The sequence below is a fragment of the Lutjanus erythropterus genome, chromosome 15 (assembly GCF_056507025.1).
Source record: "Lutjanus erythropterus isolate fLutEry1 chromosome 15, fLutEry1.hap2, whole genome shotgun sequence".
Taxonomy (NCBI): Eukaryota; Metazoa; Chordata; class Actinopteri; order Lutjaniformes; family Lutjanidae; genus Lutjanus; species Lutjanus erythropterus.
In genome coordinates, this window is record NC_139331.1 from 8482701 (window position 1) to 8504982 (window position 22282).

At 37.2% G+C, this 22282-nt stretch overlaps 1 protein-coding gene across 1 annotated transcript; it reads right to left on the reverse strand.

Moving 5' to 3' along the window:
• Window positions 1–12902: 12902 nt before the first annotated feature.
• On the reverse strand, window positions 12903–13808 carry LOC146314014 (trace amine-associated receptor 1-like). Its single transcript, XM_084737053.1, has one exon. The coding sequence runs from the start codon at window positions 13806–13808 to the stop codon at window positions 12903–12905; it is 906 nt and encodes a 301-aa protein (XP_084593179.1).
• Window positions 13809–22282: the final 8474 nt, after the last annotated feature.

The following is a 22282-nucleotide window of genomic DNA, read 5'->3' on the forward strand; positions in this document are numbered from 1 at the left end:
ATTTTTTAGATTCGTCGGAGAGTCTGTTCCATTCTTTGATGGCTTTATACAAAAAGGCCGATCAGGAAAAGGCAGAGCTTCATTTCAGAATGCTGAGGCAGATCTTAAGGCTCAGAGCAACGCTGCAAAAACTTCTCAATATCAGAAATGTGATGAAGTTGTCAAACCTTAACATTTTATATTTCTTGAGGAGATCACAGTGATGGTGTTGTCATGGTTTCTTATCCAGAACTCACAGAGCTTGATTATAACCTGATCTAATTGGATTTAAAGCTGGCTTGTTAGCCTGAGACCAAAATCATAACAAGTTTCTGATATGACAAAAGTTTGAAATGTTATATTTCAGGACACGACAGGTCTTTCTAATGTTTTTTAAATGTCAGAGAGGAATCTTGGATGACATCTCTTGTCCTAATCTGTGCACTTATTGGAGTTCAAGCTTTAAAACACTGTCAGATATCAGAAAACAAAGTAGAATTATTAATTATTAATTAGTATAAATTATGCATGATAAAGTGTTACCTAAGACTGTGTTTACATGTCACATTGATCTGAATTCATTTGTGCTAAACAAGTTGCCATATATTCATTGGCACATAGATGATGTACAGTCAATGGGTTAGTGTGTGGGGACAGTTTGAGCATGAAGCTCATTTTTGTCCCAGGAACACCTACAACAAGGTTACTCAACTTGCTTTACCCAGGGGCCACTTTTGCAAAATAACAGGAGGCCAGGGGTCAGTTCATAAACAAACACTACTTAATAGATAAAATGGATGAATATTAAAAGGTCCATAACTCATCTTTCTTTGAAATTCTTTACTTTCAGATTAACTGACACAGGAACCTAATTAACTAAATTGACTTGGTGCAAGGATTGAAAGATAAATAAGATGTTCACAGAATTTACAAACAGCAGCTGCATTTTAGTTGTACTTTGGTAACATTTGAAACTGGTTACAACATTAATCATAACAGGAACCTCTTCATCCTACCAGGAACAGAAAGAGCAACATATTTAAGATCTTTTAGTCTGTAATACACATTTATGGGATCAGAATTATCCTCATTTCTATTTAACTTTTGCTCCTCTTCAGCTAATAATTACATTTTGCACAGTCTGAAAGGTCATCAGGCAAATCATCCATCTTTCTGTGACTAACAGTGTAATTTAGACCATCAATCAAAATTACCATGTCTGTCCCTCCTTCATGGGAAAAACTGTGAATCAATTTGTTTTCATTGTGAATGAGAAAATAGTCAGAGGGCCACCTGGCAGCATACTGGGGGTCAGATTTGGCCCGCTGGCCATTACTTGAGTATCACTGACAATACAAGAATAATTCAGCCCAGCCTTAACTGACACATACAAGTTTTTTATATTGAAGTACTTTTTGATGACAACTGTCTGCCTCACATATTTGTATATATTTTACATATGAAAATGTAATCATTGAACAAGTTTGTAGTAATGTGGGTACAATGATTGATCATTGATTAAACCACAGCAGAGGTGAGACGTGTAAAAGTCTGAAGATTGATAACTAATAAGTTGAAAACACATACACAGTCTTCAGATTAAAAAAAACTAAACTGCTGGACATTTTCTCTAATTAGTCTTGGATTCACAGCATGTTTAGAAGTGTTTGAGCAGAGACAGAATGACAACTTATTAATCTGCACAAAAAACTCATTCTACTGTAAAAGATGCTGAAGTCTACATCCATAAATCTGTTATCTTAACAGAGACAAAAGTAATCCAGCATTCTGTACTATAAAAAACTGGAAATTATCCTTTATAATTATAATCACTATTATAATCTACACAGTGTTGTGGACAATGTGGAAATTGTTGCCAAATGTTTTTAGATGTAACTACAGATGAAGAACTTTGTATAATCCTGGGTTACTGAATCACATTTACAATAATTAAACTTCATTTCAGGCAAAGTAAATCATGAAGCCACTGACTGAAAACTACCATAATAGTGAACATTAATTAATTTATCACAGAGAATTTCAGAGCTGTACTCCTGCATTCAATATGCAGCATCTATGACTGAATACATAAAGAAAGAAATGAGGAAAACTATGAGATATGTGAATCCTGTGATTATTTACAGACATTAACATTGTGATTTGTGTACTGTTTACCATGTACTGGCACATTTTAAATGACTGAATGCAGTGGAAAGATGTAAATCTTCATAGACAAACAAGTAGTGATTACCACCAACAATTAGTTAAGAGAGTTTAGAATTAGTAAAATCACCTTGAAATATTTTCCCAGAAATGATCATTCTGAAAGCTGATCGAAACCAGCTGTAAAAGAAACCATAGATGAATGGATTGAGCATCGAATTGAACCATCCAAGCCAAACAAATGCATAATATACAGAAACTGGTAATTTGGAAACAATAAAAGATTCAAAGGCCCAATAAAGAAAGACAGGAGACCAACAGATCAGAAAAACTCCCATCACAATAGCCAGAGTTTTAGTCGCCTTTCTCTCCATCTTACTTTCAGAGTTTGTGCTCTGACAGGTTGTGTTCTGGATGCTGCGTGCCTGTCTCTTTGCCACAATCAAAATCTTAATGTAGATGAGGGACATTATGACAGCTGGGAGGTAAAAACCCAAAATTTCTACTAAACTTGAAATTAAAGGGCCAAGAGCAGATACAGTACAACTCACCAGAATCATGATCACAACAACACGGACATTTATCTTAATTCTGTACCTCAGAGGCTGACACACAGCATAATATCTGTCAACAGAAATGAAGCACAAGTTCCAAACAGAAGATGAGCACAGAAAGCAATCAAGATAGATTTGTACCGAACAAGAGCTTTTCGTAGCTGGTATCATGGCATAAAACAAAATTGAAACACCAAGAAGCAGGTCAGCTACAGCAAGAGAGAGGATGAGGAAGTTTGTAGGAGTGTGGAGCTGTTTGAAGTAAATGATGGAAGTTATTACAAGAAGGTTCCCACATATTATAAAAAATGATAAACAGCCAACAAAAATGCATACTAAATATTTGCTGGTGGTGCTCACGGCTCTTGTGCCTAACCCATAACAGAGAATTTTGTCATTAAAATGATCATCAGTCCTGTTGTCAAGATCCATGTATAAATGATCATCTGTAATGAAGTAACATTTGCAATAACATGCCTTAAATCAAGAAAATTAATAGTTACTAGTTTTCTGTAGAGAAAGATTTGCAGTTAATGTTAGTGATCTTTGTCTTTCAGACCATGCATGAGGGTTGTTTTTTTTTGCAGGTGTAGTGACGGGAGCCCTTGGTCTGTGCCACTGAGCAGTATATTCAGATCTGAACTATTATTCTGGACTCATTAACAGATCATCATCAAGGGACCCTCTCAAAGGGTGAAACACAATTAGTACTGAACTTTGGTGAACTTGGAGGACCCATAAGAGACAGATTTAAATAAGAAAACAGAAGTCCTCCTGTGACTTCAGACAAAAGAAAACCCTCTCTGGAACCTTCTCTGGTCACAAGATTAATTGGACCAAAACTGAGTTAATGCCTGTTGGCCTAAAGGACGTATACCTGATACAACATGTACTACTTAAGATTTCCAGTCGGTCATCCACTTATCTTGAGATTCAGATCACTAAAGAATTTTCCTCTCTTTTCAAAGCCAGCTATCTATCTCCCTCTTGTTTCCAAATTACAAGCCAATATTCAGTTTTGGAGATCACTTCGTATTTCACTGATTATCAGGACTAACACAATTAAAATGATATTACTTCCCCAGCTACTGTACCTCTTCTGCCGCCTCCCTGTGTTCTTGCCCAAATGTTTTTTTTTTCAAACATTTAGATTCTGTTGTCCTCCCTTTCATCAGGAACTATAAAAGTCAGAGAATTTAAAAAAAAAAAAGCTCACATCTGCAAACCAAGGCATGCTTTTGGACTCGCTCTCCCTGATTTCTGTCTCTACTATTGGGCTTCAAGCCAACACACCTTCTATTCTGGATCTACCAGGTGAATCACCCATGGAATCTATGTTTTCCCTTGAACCTTCAAAGAAGGAGTGTAATATCTTGTGTTTATAATTTCTTGTCTAATTTACATGTGATGGCAGAGCAGTGGAGAAGCCTTTGAAGGGGCACAAACAGCCTCAATCTGCCCGTGACAAAGCCTTATTCAATTGAGGTTGCTGCTTATTCTTCATATCTGTTATGTCAAACCCGTATACATGAGGGCTTAACAAGTGCAGAGACAGAGCCAAAACTTCAGTGTGGTGGCCTTGCATAACCTCACAGTTCACACAGAAGGTTGAGAGCTGCATGTACTGTCAAGAACAGAGGGGATCACAGAGCAGAGAGCCCTTCTTGACAACACCTCTCCCCAGCAGGCTGTGTGTGAATTTGGAAAAGATCATTTGTTAGTCATGAAAGACTAATATTCCACGTACCTGGAAATACTTAACATGCCAACCAAGATGATCATGCACGTAGCTTTGAAACTGAAGGCTACATTTGCCCGGTGTGGAATACTGGAGGAGGATGCGAGTGACAATGTGCCACAATTCAGTTATAAAGAATGAACAGTCGCTACTTTCCATACAGTAAAGACTGTTTATTACACGTACATATGAAAGATGGAGACTCTCACCTGCCTCTCCACATATTCATTCTGGCCATGTCCTAATCTGTGCACTTATTGGAGTTCAAGCTTTAAAACACTGTCAAATATTTTCCGAACAAAGTAAAATTATGCATGATAAAGTATTGCCTAAGACTGACTGAAACTGTGATGACAAAGATATTAAAGATAAAGATAATGTACTGAGCTTTTTTCTGTTAGACACCTCCCTGTGTGACTGTGTAAAAGTTTCCAATTTGAACATCAACTGCATGAAAACTATTGCCAGGAAAGGACTGTGAACATGTCAAGGATTGTAGTACAGATAGTAGAAGACAGTTATTGAAGAACCCCAGAGAGACTGGAGACCAGCTGTGCTGCAGCCTGTGTTCTGACCTTGTTGATAAACCTGCACCTCTTTGTAACAAAGAGTGATATTCAAATATTCACATATAAGCTGCAATGTAACAACTTTCTCTACAGTCTCATGTGCTTCTTCCTCAGATTTACATGGAGGTTGTTTTTTGCAAGCAACAAATAATCATTTGGAATAAGAGAAGAACGATATTGTGTCTGAGTATTTCATCGCTCTTCATCTCCCACTAAGTGGATGCACTAATTGCACGATCTTATATAGGAGCCCTTATTATTTCAGTTCCTCTTGTGTTTACATGTCACATTGATCTGGATTAATTTGTGCTAAACAAGTTGCCATATATTCATTGGCACATAGATGATGTACAGTCAATGGGTTAGTGTGTGGGGACAGTTTGAGCATGAAGCTCATTTTTGTCCCAGGAACGCCTACAACAATGGTACTCAACTTGCTTTACCCAGGGGCCACTTTTGCAAAATAACAGGAGGCCAGGGGTCAGTTCATAAACAAACACTAGATATAACATTACTTAATAGATAAAATGGATGAATATTAAAAGGTCCATAACTCATCTTTCTTTGAAATTCTTTACTTTCAAATTAACTGACATAGGAACCTAATTAACTAAATTGACTTGGTGCAAGGATTGAAAGATAAATAAGATGTTCACAGAATTTACAAACAGCAGCTGCATTTTAGTTGTACTTTGGTAACATTTGAAACTGGTTACAACATTAATCATAACAGGAACCTCTTCATCCTACCAGGAACAGAAAGAGCAACATATTTAAGATCTTTTAGTCTGTAATACACATTTATGGGATCAGAATTATCCTCATTTCTATTTAACTTTTGCTCCTCTTCAGCTAATAATTACATTTTGCACAGTCTGAAAGGTCATCAGGCAAATCATCCATCTTTCTGTGACTAACAGTGTAATTTAGACCATCAATCAAAATTACCATGTCTGTCCCTCCTTCATGGGAAAAACTGTGAATCAATTTGTTTTCATTGTGAATGAGAAAATAGTCAGAGGGCCACCTGGCAGCATACTGGGGGTCAGATTTGGCCCGCTGGCCATTACTTGAGTATCACTGACAATACAAGAATAATTCAGCCCAGCCTTAACTGACACATACAAGTTTTTTATATTGAAGTACTTTTTGATGACAACTGTCTGCCTCACATATTTGTATATATTTTACATATGAAAATGTAATCATTGAACAAGTTTGTAGTAATGTGGGTACAATGATTGATCATTGATTAAACCACAGCAGAGGTGAGACGTGTAAAAGTCTGAAGATTGATAACTAATAAGTTGAAAACACATACACAGTCTTCAGATTAAAAAAAACTAAACTGCTGGACATTTTCTCTAATTAGTCTTGGATTCACAGCATGTTTAGAAGTGTTTGAGCAGAGACAGAATGACAACTTATTAATCTGCACAAAAAACTCATTCTACTGTAAAAGATGCTGAAGTCTACATCCATAAATCTGTTATCTTAACAGAGACAAAAGTAATCCAGCATTCTGTACTATAAAAAACTGGAAATTATCCTTTATAATTATAATCACTATTATAATCTACACAGGGTTGTGGACAATGTGGAAATTGTTGCCAAATGTTTTTAGATGTAACTACAGATGAAGAACTTTGTATAATCCTGGGTTACTGAATCACATTTACAATAATTAAACTTCATTTCAGGCAAAGTAAATCATGAAGCCACTGACTGAAAACTACCATAATAGTGAACATTAATTAATTTATCACAGAGAATTTCAGAGCTGTACTCCTGCATTCAATATGCAGCATCTATGACTGAATACATAAAGAAAGAAATGAGGAAAACTATGAGATATGTGAATCCTGTGATTATTTACAGACATTAACATTGTGATTTGTGTACTGTTTACCATGTACTGGCACATTTTAAATGACTGAATGCAGTGGAAAGATGTAAATCTTCATAGACAAACAAGTAGTGATTACCACCAACAATTAGTTAAGAGAGTTTAGAATTAGTAAAATCACCTTGAAATATTTTCCCAGAAATGATCATTCTGAAAGCTGATCGAAACCAGCTGTAAAAGAAACCATAGATGAATGGATTGAGCATCGAATTGAACCATCCAATCCACACAAATGCATAATATACAGAAACTGGTAATTTGGAAACAATAAAAGATTCAAAGGCCCAATAAAGAAAGACAGGAGACCAACAGATCAGAAAAACTCCCATCACAATAGCCAGAGTTTTAGTCGCCTTTCTCTCCATCTTACTTTCAGAGTTTGTGCTCTGACAGGTTGTGTTCTGGATGCTGCGTGCCTGTCTCTTTGCCACTGTCAAAATCTTAATGTAGATGAGGGACATTATGACAGCTGGGAGGTAAAAACCCAAAATTTCTACTAAACTTGAAATTAAAGGGCCAAGAGCAGATACAGTACAACTCACCAGAATCATGATCACAACAACACGGACATTTATCTTAATTCTGTACCTCAGAGGTTGACACACAGCATAATATCTGTCAACAGAAATGAAGCACAAGTTCCAAACAGAAGATGAGCACAGAAAGCAGTCAAGATAGATTTGTACCGAACAAGAGCTTTTCGTAGCTGGTATCATGGCATAAAACAAAATTGAAACACCAAGAAGCAGGTCAGCTACAGCAAGAGAGAGGATGAGGAAGTTTGTAGGAGTGTGGAGCTGTTTGAAGTAAATGATGGAAGTTATTACAAGAAGGTTCCCACATATTATAAAAAATGATAAACAGCCAACAAAAATGCATACTAAATATTTGCTGGTGGTGCTCACGGCTCTTGTGCCTAACCCATAACAGAGAATTTTGTCATTAAAATTATCATCACTCCTGTTGTCAAGATCCATGTATAAATGATCATCTGTAATGAAGTAACATTTGCAATAACATGCCTTAAATCAAGAAAATTAATAGTTTCTAGTTTTCTGTAGAGAAAGATTTGCAGTTAATGTTAGTGATCTTTGTCTTTCAGACCATGCATGAGTGGTTTTTTTTGCAGTTGTAGTGACGGGAGCCCTTGGTCTGTGCCACTGAGCAGTATATTCAGATCTGAACTATTATTCTGGACTCATTAACAGATCATCATCAAAGCACACCCCCAAAGGGCGTAATACAGTTAGTACTGAACTTTGGTGAACTTGGAGGACCCATAAGAGACAAAGACTATCTTGGGATTCAGATCACTAAAGAATTTTCCTCTCTTTTCAAAGCCAGCTATCTATCTCCCTCTTGTCTCCAAATTGCAAGCTAATATCCAGTTTTGGAGATCACTTCGTATTTCACTGATTATCAGGACTAACACAATTAAAATGATATTACTTCCCCAGCTACTGTACCTCTTCTGCCGCCTCCCTGTGTTCTTGCCCGAATGATTTTTTTTTTTTTTTCAAACACTTAGATTCTGTTGTCCTCCCTTTCATCAGGAACTATAAAAGTCAGAGAATTTTAAAAAAAAAGCTCAGTGAGGAGGTAACGAGGTAGCTTTGGCCTTATTGAAAACCTCCTTGAGATCAAGGTAATAGGGGGGCACCTTGGAAAGGTCACGAAACTCTGAGTTCTGGGGTGCTGACACTGCTGGAGAGGAAAGGGGGAGTGCAGCTGAAGGGGGTGAAGCCAGGTAGATGAGAGAGTCCAGGTCCTCTGGTAGTTCAAGGGGAGCCAACTGGTCCTTCAAAGGTTCTGACAGCCCATGGAGGAAGGCATCAAAGAAGGCAGACTGGTTCCAACCACTGACTGCTGCCAGGGTGTGGAATTCAATAGCATAATCAGAGACTCTTCTCTTACCCTGGCATAGACTTGAGAGTGCTTGGGCCACCTCCCATCCTGGAGCAGTGTATTGAAATATCTTAGTAAAAGTCTCAGAGAAGAGCTCCAGTGACTCACAGATGGGAGAATTTCTGGTCTATTTCACTGTAGCCCAAGCCTCAGCTCTGCTGGAGAGCTGGGAGATGATATATGCCACCTTGGTCCGGTCTGTAGGGTAAGAGGCTGCCTGGGGCCTATTACCTATTACTACATCAAGTGACATGGAGTGAGGCAACTCACACCACTGTAACAAGGTGACCATGTTCTCACAAAATCGAAAAGTCAAAAGACATGAACTACACGTGCAGTAGTGACTGGTGAGAGTACTACACAGAGGTCGTACCTCATTAAGATGGAGCAAGGAGCTCTCTTCAGGTGAAACCACTGTCATCTCCAGGCTGTACCTATCACTGGGTTACCTGCACCTAATGACGCCAGTCCTAGAAACAGCCCATCAGACATTCAGATGAACCAAAACACAAGCTCTCCTGGCCCAAGAGTGAGCACTGATGGGTTCTTCTGAACCAGGTCAGGTAGACTCATCAAACCTATTCAGCCTTGAGGTGCGAAAAAAAGAAAAAAGAAAAAAAAAAAAAAAACTCAGGGACAACACAACAACAAGAAAAACAAATGGACTGTTTGTGTTGGTGAAAAGATGTATGTGAAAGTATGTAAAAAGATAATATGTTGTCTGAAAACGTGTTTTGTTTTTTTTAGGGGGGCAAGTAATACATTGTTTGGGAAAGTATGGTAATTTGTGGACAGAAAATGAATGAATGAAGGTTATCCTTAGAAATAAATGAAAATATGAATGTATTAATAAAGAATGGGCCTGATTTTTCTTACCACACGCTATAAAGACTTCCTCACACAGATACACAGGAAGGGCAGGGAGAACAGCGGTACAACTTGTGTTGATATCCTAAGTTCCTAAGAAGATAAAAATAGTGTAAATTCTGTGACAAGTTTATTCATGAAACCCATTGCCAAACCGCTCCAACCAACCAGCCACTACAATATCTGAAATAAATCCACAAGTGATGTGCTGACTTATCTGATGCAATCACAGAACATGGACATGCAAAAACACAGATTATGGAATGGAGCAATTGTGGAATTAAAGCTCATTTGAACCATTAAAATAAAACATTACACAAAGATTTAACTTGTGAAATGCATAATCACCTGTTCATCGTGCATCGTGTTTTGGAAGCCTTCTGTCTGAATAAGGTCATCAGTTAAGGAGTGTGGCAATCAAGCTCAGTGTACAGTGTGTTAAGCTGGTTCTGGTAGACATTGGAACTCTGCATACAGCTACATTTAAGAAAAGAAAAAGTATAGTAAGTTCTAGGTTTGTGTATCGTTAAATTATTGTTTCATTTAAAAAAATAATAAATTCAGAACAGGATTAGAACAGAATATTGTAATTATGACTAAATGTTGTTTGTAGCAGTACTAGTAATGTTTATAACATAAAAGTACATAAACTAAAGATAAAAAAATCTATAAAGTAAAAATAAATAATTCTCAGTAAAACCAATTAATTATTTCAAGAATAATCAAATAAGGCAAGACAACACTGAGCTGAACCAGATTACCTCAGACTGCATATGAAGAACAGGCCAGAGGTCCATGAGCTCTTTCACAGAAAGTTAATTCTGCATGTTTGAGATGTTGGAGTGTGAAGGTTTAGTGCCTCGGTTTCTTTGGCTTATTTCAGCTCAAGCAACCAACCCAAAGTCTCCGTATGTGATGATCTGAGAATGAGACAACAATCAAATATCTTTCTCCAGAATTGCTCACTGCTCCTTGAAAATCTGGACTTGTCTGACTCTAGGGAGAGACACACACACACAGTGTGTAAATAGACAACAACAATATAATGCATGAGCTATCTGAACATTTGTATTAAATTTTGAAAAGCACATAAGGTGCCTGTGAGAAAATGTACGAAACAAGGTGTTCAAAATGTGTGAATTTAATTCATTCCCCTGCTCTGGTGTGACGTCATCATGTCAGGTCAAAATGCCACCTGAATGTGTATTGAACATTTTTGAGGTTCATTCCCTTCCACCGGAATTGGCGTGTCTGAATAGCTTCAAACAACCTTTGATAGCCTTACATATACCATTTATAAAAGTGTTAGTGTTGCCCCAAAGGTGGTCAAAACAGAGTTCATGGACCAGTGAAGTGTTCCTGCAAATATTGTGCAGACAATTCTTTGCTGCATTCTAATATGGAAGGGTCTTTGTTGCGTGTAAAAGTATGAGTATCAGTTTGTTGACACTTTGCATATAAGAAAAGCATTACAACATTAATACATCCAATAAATGATCATTTAGATTAAGAGACAAAGACAGATATTGTGTCTGAGTATTTAATCTTCATCTCATCCTGACTGGATGCACTTAATGCACCATCTTATAGAGGGGCCCTTATTATTTCAATTTCATGTTGTGCTGACATGTCACACTAATCTAAATGACTTTGCACGAAACAAGTTGACTCATACTAATTGATCCAGAAATGATGTACAGTGAATGGGTTAGTATGTGGGGTCAGTATTAGCGTGAAAGCTCATTTTTGCCCCAGGAACCCCTACAACAGGATTACTCAACTTGTATTTCCCAGGGGCCACTTTTGCAAAATGACAGGGGCCAAGGGACAGTTAATAAACAAACATTAATAATATAACATAAAATTAATAAACAGTAAGGCCCATATCTCATCCTTCTTGGGAATTCTTTATTTTCATTTCATTAACTGACTTATTTACCAATTCTATCCTAAATTAACTTGGTGCAAGGATTAACAGATAAATCAGATAAGGTGTACATCTATAAATTTGTATTTTATTTTATTTTCAGAGAAAAAAGTAATCCACAATCCTTTAGTTTATAGTAAAGAATTGTGGATTTTGATTTTTTTTTTTTTGCACTGTGAAAACTTACTACTTACTTACGTCATTACTATTATAATCTACACAGTGTTGTGGACAATGTGCAACATTTCGTCAACTGATTTAAATGTTTCTAAAAATGAAGGACTGTGTAGTCACGCTGTTGTAATCAATATAATTTACAATGATGATACTTCCACTTCTTCATGTTTTTCCCTCTGAGGTAAAAACAAATGATGAAGGCACTGACTTCAAAATACTGTAAGAGAAAGATCATTTCAACATTAATTCCTGAAGTTTTAATGACAGAGAATTTCAGAGCTGTACTCCTGCATTCATTATACAGCATCTATGGTTTAATACATCCTGTGATTATGGTACGTAGGGTTTGCTATTTACTGCTCTCTGTTCACTGCATTAAACACACAGAACACAGTTTCACGAAGGAAAGCTGAGTGTCAGTCTTGTTAAGACACAAACTGCAGTGTGGACTATAAATTGCTATGGTCATCATGGGCCATAAAAGTGGACATTTTTGCTGCTTAGTCTTTGATTCACAGCATCTTCATAAGTGTCAAAGCAGAGACAGAATGAGAACCTTTTAAAATGCACAAAACAGTGATTCTACTGTAACGGACACTAAAGTATAGATCCATAAATTTGTTATCTGAACAGAAACAAAACTAATCCAGCATTGTTTAGCTATTTTTATGCTGGCAAAACTAAATCATTATAATCCACACAATGTTGTTGTCGTCAACAACTACTTAATTCTGTTTTTTACTGCAGCCATAACAAATGATGGCACTGACTGATAACTACTGCAAGAGAAAGACTGTTTCAAAGTTAATTATTCCTGAAGTATTATTGACAAATGAACTTCAGAGCTGTACTCCTGCATTCATTATACAGCATCTATGACTGAATACATACAGTAAGAAATGAGGAAAACAATGAGATATGTGGATCCTGTGATTATTTACAGACATTAACATTGAGATTATTGTATGTACTGTTTACTATGTACTGCTATCTGTGTGCTGAGTTGTAAATGCAGATACTTTATGCATAGTACAGTGGTAAGTTTTATATGAGCTGCAGTAGAAAGAGATGTAAATCTTCAGAGCCAAACTAGTGATGATTACCAGCAAGTCATGAGTCAAGAGAGCTTAGAATGAGTAAAATCACCTTGAAATATTTTCCCAGAAATGATCATTCTGAAAGCTGATCGAAACCAGCTGTAAAAGAAACCATAGATGAATGGATTGAGCATTGAATTTGACCATCCAAGCCAGGTTAGTGCATCATATACCAAAAATGGTATTTTGTAATTAATGAAAAGGGCAAAGGTCCAACACAGAAAGAAAGGAGACCAACACATCAGAAAAACTCCCATCACAATAGCCAGAGTTTTGGTGGCCTTTCTCTCCATCTTACTTTCAGACTTTGTGCTCTGACAGGTTGTGTTCTGGATGCTGCGTGTCTGTCTCTGTGCCACCGTCAAAATCTTTAGGTAGATGGCACACATTATGATAGCTGGGAGGTAAAAACCAAACACATCTGCTAAACCCACAACTGAGAGGACAAGAGCAGATATAGTCCAGCTCACCAGGATCATGATCATAATTACACGGACATTTATTTTAGTTCTGTACCTCAGAGGCTGACACACAGCATAATATCTGTCAACAGAAATAAAGCACAAGTTCCACACAGAACATGAGCACAGATAGAGATCAAAATAGCCTTGTAATGAACAAGAGCTTTCCATAGCTGGTATCATCCCATAAGACAAAATTAATACCCCAACAAAGAAGTCAGCTACAGCGAGAGAGAGGATGAGGAAGTTTGTAGGAGTGTGGAGCTGTTTGAAGTAAATGATGGAGGTTATTACAAGAAGGTTCCCACATATTATAAGAAATGATAGCGAGCCAACAAAAATATATAGTAAATATGTGATGGCTGTGATGGCTGCTTTTGTGCCAGATATATTTGGTGATAAAAAACAGAGAATTTTGTCCTCAAAAACATCATCAGACCTGTTGACATAAAGATCAGATTCCATGCATTAATGATCATTAATTGTGAGGTAATATTTGAAATGATATGCCTTAAATCTGGAAAATTAATAGTTTCTAGTTTTCTGTAGAGAGAGATTTTTAGTTAATTTTAAGTGCTCTGTGTTTCACACCCTGTTGATTTAGTTTGTTCATCTCTACTGATGGGAGCTCTTGGTCTGTGACACTGAGCAGTAAATTTGGATCAATTATTCTTCAGAGCTCATTTGCATATCATGGTCACATGACCCTCTCAAAGGGGTTCTCAATGTAGTACAATCTAACATTGCACTTTTCTGAACTTGTAGGACTCATATGGATAAAAATTAGAAACCTGAGCAACACAGGCCAAGATACTCTGACTTTTACTTCCTTAAAATGCTGGGCAATTCCCATAATACAACTCCATCTTGGTTTATTTCATTTTAGTTTATTTAAATTATAAAACGACAACATTCAATGACATTGATCATCAACACAAAATGAAAACATGGTTACACCAGATTTCACAGGATGCTGAGTTCCATCTGTAGTCCTACACACAACAGACACAATAAATAAAATATAATTTACATACAAAACACAATAAATTCAGCTGCCTTACATAATAAAAACACTAAGTACAATATGAAATACACAACTGCTACATTTTAATGTCTCCAAGTCACCAATAATCTACATAACAGAAATGGTAAATACACACTGGGCAGTCAAAACACATCATAAAATATACAATAACTACCTTATTTAATGACCAGGTTATCAATACAGATGCCTCACATAATAAAAACAGTAAGTGCTCCATGGATCAGGGCGGTGCTGCACAAAGTTCTCAATATCTAAAAACCTGAAGAAGTTATCAAAGCTTAACATTTTATATTTCTCGAGTAGATCACAGTGATGGTACTGTTGTTGTTTCTTATCTAAAACTGTCAAAACTGTTGATTATATCATGATCTAACTGGATTTAAAGTTGGCGTCTTTGCCTGAGACCAACATCATAACAAGTTTCTGATTTGATGAAAGTTTGTAATGTTATACTTTTGGACATGACAGGTCTTTCTAATATGTTTTTTAAAGGTCAGAGAGGTATAGATATAGATATAGATATAGATATTTGAAGGCTACATATTTTATCACTTGACCACTTACAGAGATTTTAGGACATTAACCTTGATTTTGTTTGTTGGAGGAGTACATGATCACTGTTTTCTCTCGCAGGATAGGCAGAGCAGCAGTCCTAGGATTGACCCTTGTGGCACTCCAAAGTGCAAGTTCCCAGGGGCCTTTTTCTTGTACCTTATACGATATATGTGGCCTTGTATTTGACACACGGCTCTGCTCAGCTCACTGAAGCAGATCTGTATCTGCCTGTGTGTGAAACAGTGTGTCTGTGTTACAATTGGTGAACCCGGTGAGATAGGACTCAAATGCACAACTAAGAAGACAGTTCTAGATTCAAAAAAGTTTACTTGCCAAAAAGAGGATTCAGTACACAGAAAGTCAAACAACAAGGACAAACAAATCCAGTAAGGAAATGCAGAGACAGAGTGAGGTAACAGGAAAAACATGACCTAAGAAACTTGAGATGTGCCAGTCTGTGTTGATTGGCTATTGCTTGTGACTCCTAACAGCGCCCTGGTGGGACATTGAACAAGACTACAGTCAGTGTTGTATGATTACACTGTTGGGCCGGACTGGGACAAAAAATCGTCCCTGGCATTTTTGACCAACCACAACCGGTTGAACATTAATCAAACACAGTCTACCAGTACACGATCCTTGTAGCCCCCTTAAATATGTGCACTGTACTATTCCCCAAAACCACTACAAGTCTGAGTAGTAAGTGCTGTGGGAAAGTGGTTGTACCAGTAGTTACTCTCTTGACTGACACCCTGGTGATCAGAGGTGACTGTTGAATACGCAATATCCATACTCATGTAGTCAGCAGCCTCTTGTTCTTCCCTTGTCTCTGTCCTCTATTGCTACCTCAACAACATGACCTGACTACACAATGACATGAAGGGAAATGATTAGTTATTGTGTGGGGTAATGACATGGTTACACATTCAGATCCAGAATTTTTCTTACATTTCTGACATGACAATTTTTCTGCACACGGTTGTACAAAAACACATGGCACCTTGCCAGCCCAAGTTCTTTCAACTGCTCAGCCTTACACCCAGTCCAGGTCAGCAGCTCTCCCTCCCTTCTGATCACAGCCTGAATCCAAGCCCTGCTTTCATTTCCTGAGGAATCTAAAATTATGACCAGAGGCAAAGTCCTTCTCAAGGATTCCTCTATAGACAGGTTTTGTTTTGGTGACCACTGAAGCTACAGCTTGTCTGTCCTCCTGGTGACTGTCTTCTGCTTCAGGACACCCCTGGCACAGGAAAGCCCCAAAGGCCTTCCTTGAGTACATTTAACTAAAATTACTTTGGCCTTAGTATGACACCTGCATCATTACCTCATGTTATGGGAACTGTCGTGTGAAAATGCTGGTATGCTTATAGCTGCCTAAACAAAATAACATTATGCATGAAATATAACCTACAGTGACTGTTGTGAAACTGTAATGATAAAATATTAAAAATAAAAGTATTAAGCTTTTCTCTGTTAGATACCTCCCCAAGTGACTGTGTAAAAGTATCCAATTTGTACATGAACTGCATAAAAATTATTGCCAGGAAAGGATTACCAGCATATCAAGGTGGGAGAGAAGAGTGTTGCCTTACTCACAGCAAGCATTACAGATCAAGTACAGATAGTAGAAGACAGTTAGAGAGAACCACAGAGAGACTGGAGACCAGCTGTGCTGTAGTCTGTGTTCTGACACAGGCTGAGAGTGACATTCAAATATTCATTTATAAGCTGTAATGTAACCCGTTCTCTTCAGTCTCATGTGCGTCTTCCCCAGACTGACATGGAGGTTCTTGCTTACAAGCAATAAATAATAATTTAGCGTGAGAGACAAAGACAGATATTGTGTCTGAGTATTTAATTGCTCTTCATCTCACCCTTTCTAGATGCACTTATTTTACCATCTGATGACTTCACTTCATGTTATCCTTACATGTCACACTAATCTAAATTAATTTGTGTGAAACAAGTTGCCACATACTAATTAATCCAGAAATGATGCACAGTGAATGGGCTAGTGGGGTCAGTGTGATCTTAAAGCACCCCAGGAACCCTGACAACAGGATTACTCAACTTGTTTTACCCAACAGCCACTTTTGCAAAATGACAGGATGCCAGGGGCCAGTTAATGAACATTTGTAATAACAGAACTTTAACATAAAATGAATAAACACTAAACAACCCCATAACTCATCCTTTTTTAAAATTATTTTCAAATTAACTGATGTATTAACCAAATGTATTAACTAAATTAACCTGGTGCAAGCATTGACAGATGAATCAGCTAAAGTGTACATCTATAAATGTGTTATCTGCAGAGAAAAAAAGTAACCCACAATCCTTTACTTGAGCTATTTTTGCACTGTGAAAACTAGAAGTTATCCTTTATAATTAGAATTACTATTATAATGTACACAATATTGTGGACAATGTGAAACTATTTGTCAACTGATTTACATTTTTCTAAAAATGTAGGACTTTGTAGTCATTCTGCCGTATTCAATATAATCTACAATGATGATAATTCTGCTTCTTAATTTTGTTTCCATCTGAAGTAAAAACAAATGATGAGGGACTTCAAACTAAATTTAGAGAAATATCATTTCAACATTAATTCCTCAAGTTTTATTGACAAAATAACTTAAGAGCTACATTCATTATGTAGTATCTATGACTGAATACATACAATAAAAAATAAGGAGAACAATTAGATATGATGATCCTGTGATTATTTATAGACATTATCACTGAAATTACTGTATGTACTGTTTACCATGTATTGCTATCTATGTACAGTGTGTGAGTCAAGAGAGCTTAGAATGAGTAAAATCACCTTGAAATATTTTCCCACAAATGATCATTCTGAAAGCTGATCGAAACCAGCTGTAAAAGAAACCATAGATGAATGGATTGAGCATCGAATTTGACCATCCAATCCATGTAAATGCAGTAAAGACAGGAATTGGTATTGTGTAATTAGTCACAGGTTCCAAGACCCAACAAATAAAGAAAGGAGCCCAACACATCAAAAAAATTCCCATCACAATAGCCAGAGTTTTGGTGGCCTTTCTATCCATCTTACTTTCAGACTTTGTGCTCTGACAGGTTGTGTTCTGGATGCTGCGTGCCTGTCTCTTTGCCACAATCAAAATCTTTAGGTAGAAAATGGACATTATGATAGCTGGGAGGTAAAAACCCAAAATATATTGCAAATCCATACTTGAGAGGCTAAGAGCAGATAGAGTCCAGCTCAGCAGGATCATGATCATGATAACACGGACATTTATTTTACTACTGTACTTCAGAGGCTGACACACAGCAAAATATCTGTCAACAGAAATAAAGCACAAGTTCCAAACAGAAGATGTGCAGAGGTAGAAATCAATAGCGCTTTGTACATCACAAGAGCTTATTGTAGTCGGTATCAAGCCATAAGGCAAAAGTAAAACCCCGAGAAGAAAGTCAGCTACAGCAAGAGAGAGGATGAGGTAGTTTGTAAGAGTGTGGAGCTGTTTGAAGTAAATGATGGAGGTTATTACAAGAAGGTTCCCACATATTATAAGAACTGATAGAGTTCCAAAAAATATATATATTAAATAAGTGATGTTGATGGATGCTGTTGTTGATACATAACAGAGAATTTTGTCCTGATGAACCCCATCAGACCTGTTAAGAAAAATGTTAGTTTCCATGCATAAATGATGATAACCAGTGAACTAACACTTGTAATAACATGCTTTAAATCAAGAAAATTAACAGTTTCTAGTTTTCTGTAGAGAGATTTTCAGTTAGTTTTAGTGCTCTGTGTGTTTCACACCTGTTTGGTTTGTGCCTCTGTACTGATGGGAGCTCTTGGTCTGTGTCACTGAGCAGTATATTGGATCAGAGTTGTTATTTTGGGCTCATTAGCATATCATGATCAAGGGAGTCTCTTAAAGGAATAGTCAGTATAGTTTGATATTGCACATCTCGTAAACTTGAAGGACTTATAAAGATGAATTAAAATAAGAAACCAGAGCAACAGAGGCTAAGATATCATGACTTTTTGTTCATAAAATATTTGGTAGTTCCAATAATGCAACTCTATCCTGGTCTCTTCAATCTGCATCCAAACAACATGATTTTACACTTTTAAATTGCATGGTTGGATACACCAAAGTACAATTTTGTTTGCATGTGACACATCAATTCTTCCCATTAACTTTTGTGGAGAGAATATCCATAGTCAGACAACCTTCATTGTCATGCATATTCAGGTGACCTTCATCATCATAATAAAAAAATTAAACGCTTAGTTAACATCGTGAAATAGACGCAGTTTGGGTAGGTTCAGGCAACACAACTACTTAGTTAGGTCAGAAAAGGAAAATGGATTGGGTTAAAATAAGTATGCTTAAAAGAATTATGAAATACATCTAATACATTACTATTCCACATCTTCACATTACTCCAGGTTCACAGTTTTAAGGTTAATGTATCTTAATTTCTCAATTTGCCCAATAAATCAACCTCATGATTTATGTTGTACTTTGAGCCTTCAGAAAATTGGTGTAATATCATTTATTTATCATTTTGTGTGAATTTACATTACTCATCATTGGACACTTCGAGGTCTGGATAGAAGGGAGTTGGGGTGACAGCAGAGCATCATGCATCATTCTGTGTCTGACAAGGCCCTATTCAATTAAAGGTGCTGCACCGCCTTCATACCCCTAAAATCAAACTCCAAAATGTTCCCAGCCCTCAAACACTCCACATCATTCATTCCAAAGCTCTATTGTCAAAAACTAAAATCAATCATAATTGTTTTTCTTCATGGTTGTCTGTTTTCTACTATAAGCTTTATAGGTTTTCTTTAACATCCCAACAAAGTAGTCTTTTACACACACATCCTTACCAAATGAATAATAATGATTAATAATGAGTATGACAGAGCTGAGAGGTCACAGAGGTGTGGCCCTCTAAGTAGCCAACTACAGTATTTTTGAGTGAGAACAAAAAAAATCTATCTTTTTAAATAGTTTTATATATAGACTTGTGTATAAATTGTGATTTTAGTTCATGTGCAAATTTAATTATGACAACCACAGAGCAGACAAAGCCCCCTGTGATTTTTTTGCCATCCCCCTTAGGGGGCCGCGGACCCCAGGTTGGGAACCAAACAACGAGATTAGGACACTTACTGCAGTTCAAGCTGATTTGGCTGATTTGGTTATCTCTTCTGCCACTATGAAATCCTCAAAGGCACTGCATTTGGCATAAAAAATATGCTCATGTATTAATATTACAAACCCATCAGGTACAGATGAACATATTGACCTGCTCAATTTAATATTAAGGCCAAAATGCACTGAAAATTGCAAATTCAATTGTAGCTTCTATGGCGCACTGCAGGCTTCAGATTTAAAATTGAACATCACAGAACCAGTAGTATTTTAGGAAAAGGTTAAATTGCAAAATGACACACACTGAGGAGATGAAGAGGAGAGACAGAGTCTGTTTTGACTCTGTTTTGACCCCCCCATCTCTCTTCTTTCCCCAGATATAGACAACATAGACAGAGAGAATAATTAGCTTACTGTAATCCTAAAAGTAAAAAAAAAACAAAAACAAATTCTGAGTTCTCCTCTCACTTGTGGACAGGGCACAACTGGGCTAATGCAGCAGACAGGTTGAGAAGCAACAGTGTGTAAATCCGTCTTTTAATACAAATACTTGCCAGCAGAAGAGTCCGAATCAGAGAAAAATCAGTGTAACTACGGTGTTTCTTCCTACAGAAGCTCTGGTCTGTCCTCGGCTCTCTCCCCTAAAGCTCTCCGGCTGTCAGCTGCTGTGTGTTGGTCCTGTGGCTCAGCTCAAGCCCAGTCCTCACTTGTGATTTCACAGCAAAAAAAATAGTACTTTCCCTCATTTAGGTTACTGGTAACTTCAGGATGCAGACATGCTGAATTCCGCCATATTGCCCAGTTGTTACTGTCATTTTCAAATTTGAGGGGGGAGAGAGCACTGAAGGGAGGGATGTGCTTTTCTGGCTGTTGTTTTCCATTATCAAATTTTAACTGAAATGACTGGGGCCTTAGGTTAACACCTGTATCATTACCTCATGTTATGGGAATTGTTGCGTAAATATGTTGATATGCATACAGCTGCCTAAATAAAATGAAGTATATGCATGATGAAGTAGAAACTAAGAGTGACTGTTGTCAATTTCTCATGATAAAGATAAAAGCCTGGAAACCTCTTACACTTCTGTTGTGTTGGTGTCACGTGGGACACGAACCCTTGTCTCCTGGTTGAAAGTCTTGTGTTTGAGCCGTCTACCCCAACTTGTGGGCTCTGCCAGAAATCCCTAATCTGTTTTCTATAATTACCTGAAATTGAATTAATTTTGAAAATGAAAGATATGTATTCTTTGTTTGTTCAGTTGGTTTGTTTAAATGATCAGGATCATACGCCTCTTGATGGTGTACTCAATCTAGTGTAATACAGCTTTGCAATTATAGTTGAAGGGCTAATAAGAGACAGATTAAAACATAAAACCAAAGCAGCAGAGGCTGAGATATCCTCACTTTTAATTCCCAAGGACAAATTACATTTACACTGATATCATTTTCAATACATCAGTTGGGCAGATATAGGTGGATAATTATATATATTGAGATTTGTAATCCCTTTATTTATTATGGCTTTCATTTTTTATTTTATCTATTTGTGTGTAAATGTATGAGTCAAATTGTCTCTATGAGGACATGTCCACTGCTGGATGGTTTAGGTGCACACCTGAGGTGTAGTGGACTTGCAGGGAGCACACAGCCTCAGTGCCTCCGGCCTGTGTGTGTTCCAACACAGCGAACAAAAGAAAAAGAAGAAGAAGAAAGCTTTTGTGAATAAAGCCCTGTTTGCTTTTGGACATCAATGCGATAGTGCATTTGGTTTAGTCTCATCTCATATAAGGGAATACAGATTTTTCAGGCTATCTGAATCATCAAGTCACCCTGCTCTTCCTGGGAAAAACACTGTGATTCAATCAAATTGTGAATGAGATAAGGCCTGCTGGCAGCGAGCTGATTGTCACTGCCATAGAAGGATAATTCAGCCCTGCCTAAAGTGACACAAAAGGGTTTTATGCCACAGCAGAGGTGAGATGTGTGAAAGTCGGACTGAAGACTAATAATTCAGAATATATAAAATCAAACATGTATGTATAGTCTTCAGATTTACAGAACCCTATATGTACTGTTCTGTAATTTCATTCATTGTGAAAGTGTCTCACAGAGGCAAGATCAGTGTCCACTAATAATGACTCAATGTTTTTAAGACACAGACTGCAGTGTGGACACTA

Bases quoted from the DNA above. Each gene is read 5' to 3' on its own strand.
- LOC146314014 (XM_084737053.1), bottom strand. From the start codon at position 13,808: ATGGAATCTGATCTTTATGTCAACAGGTCTGATGATGTTTTTGAGGAC.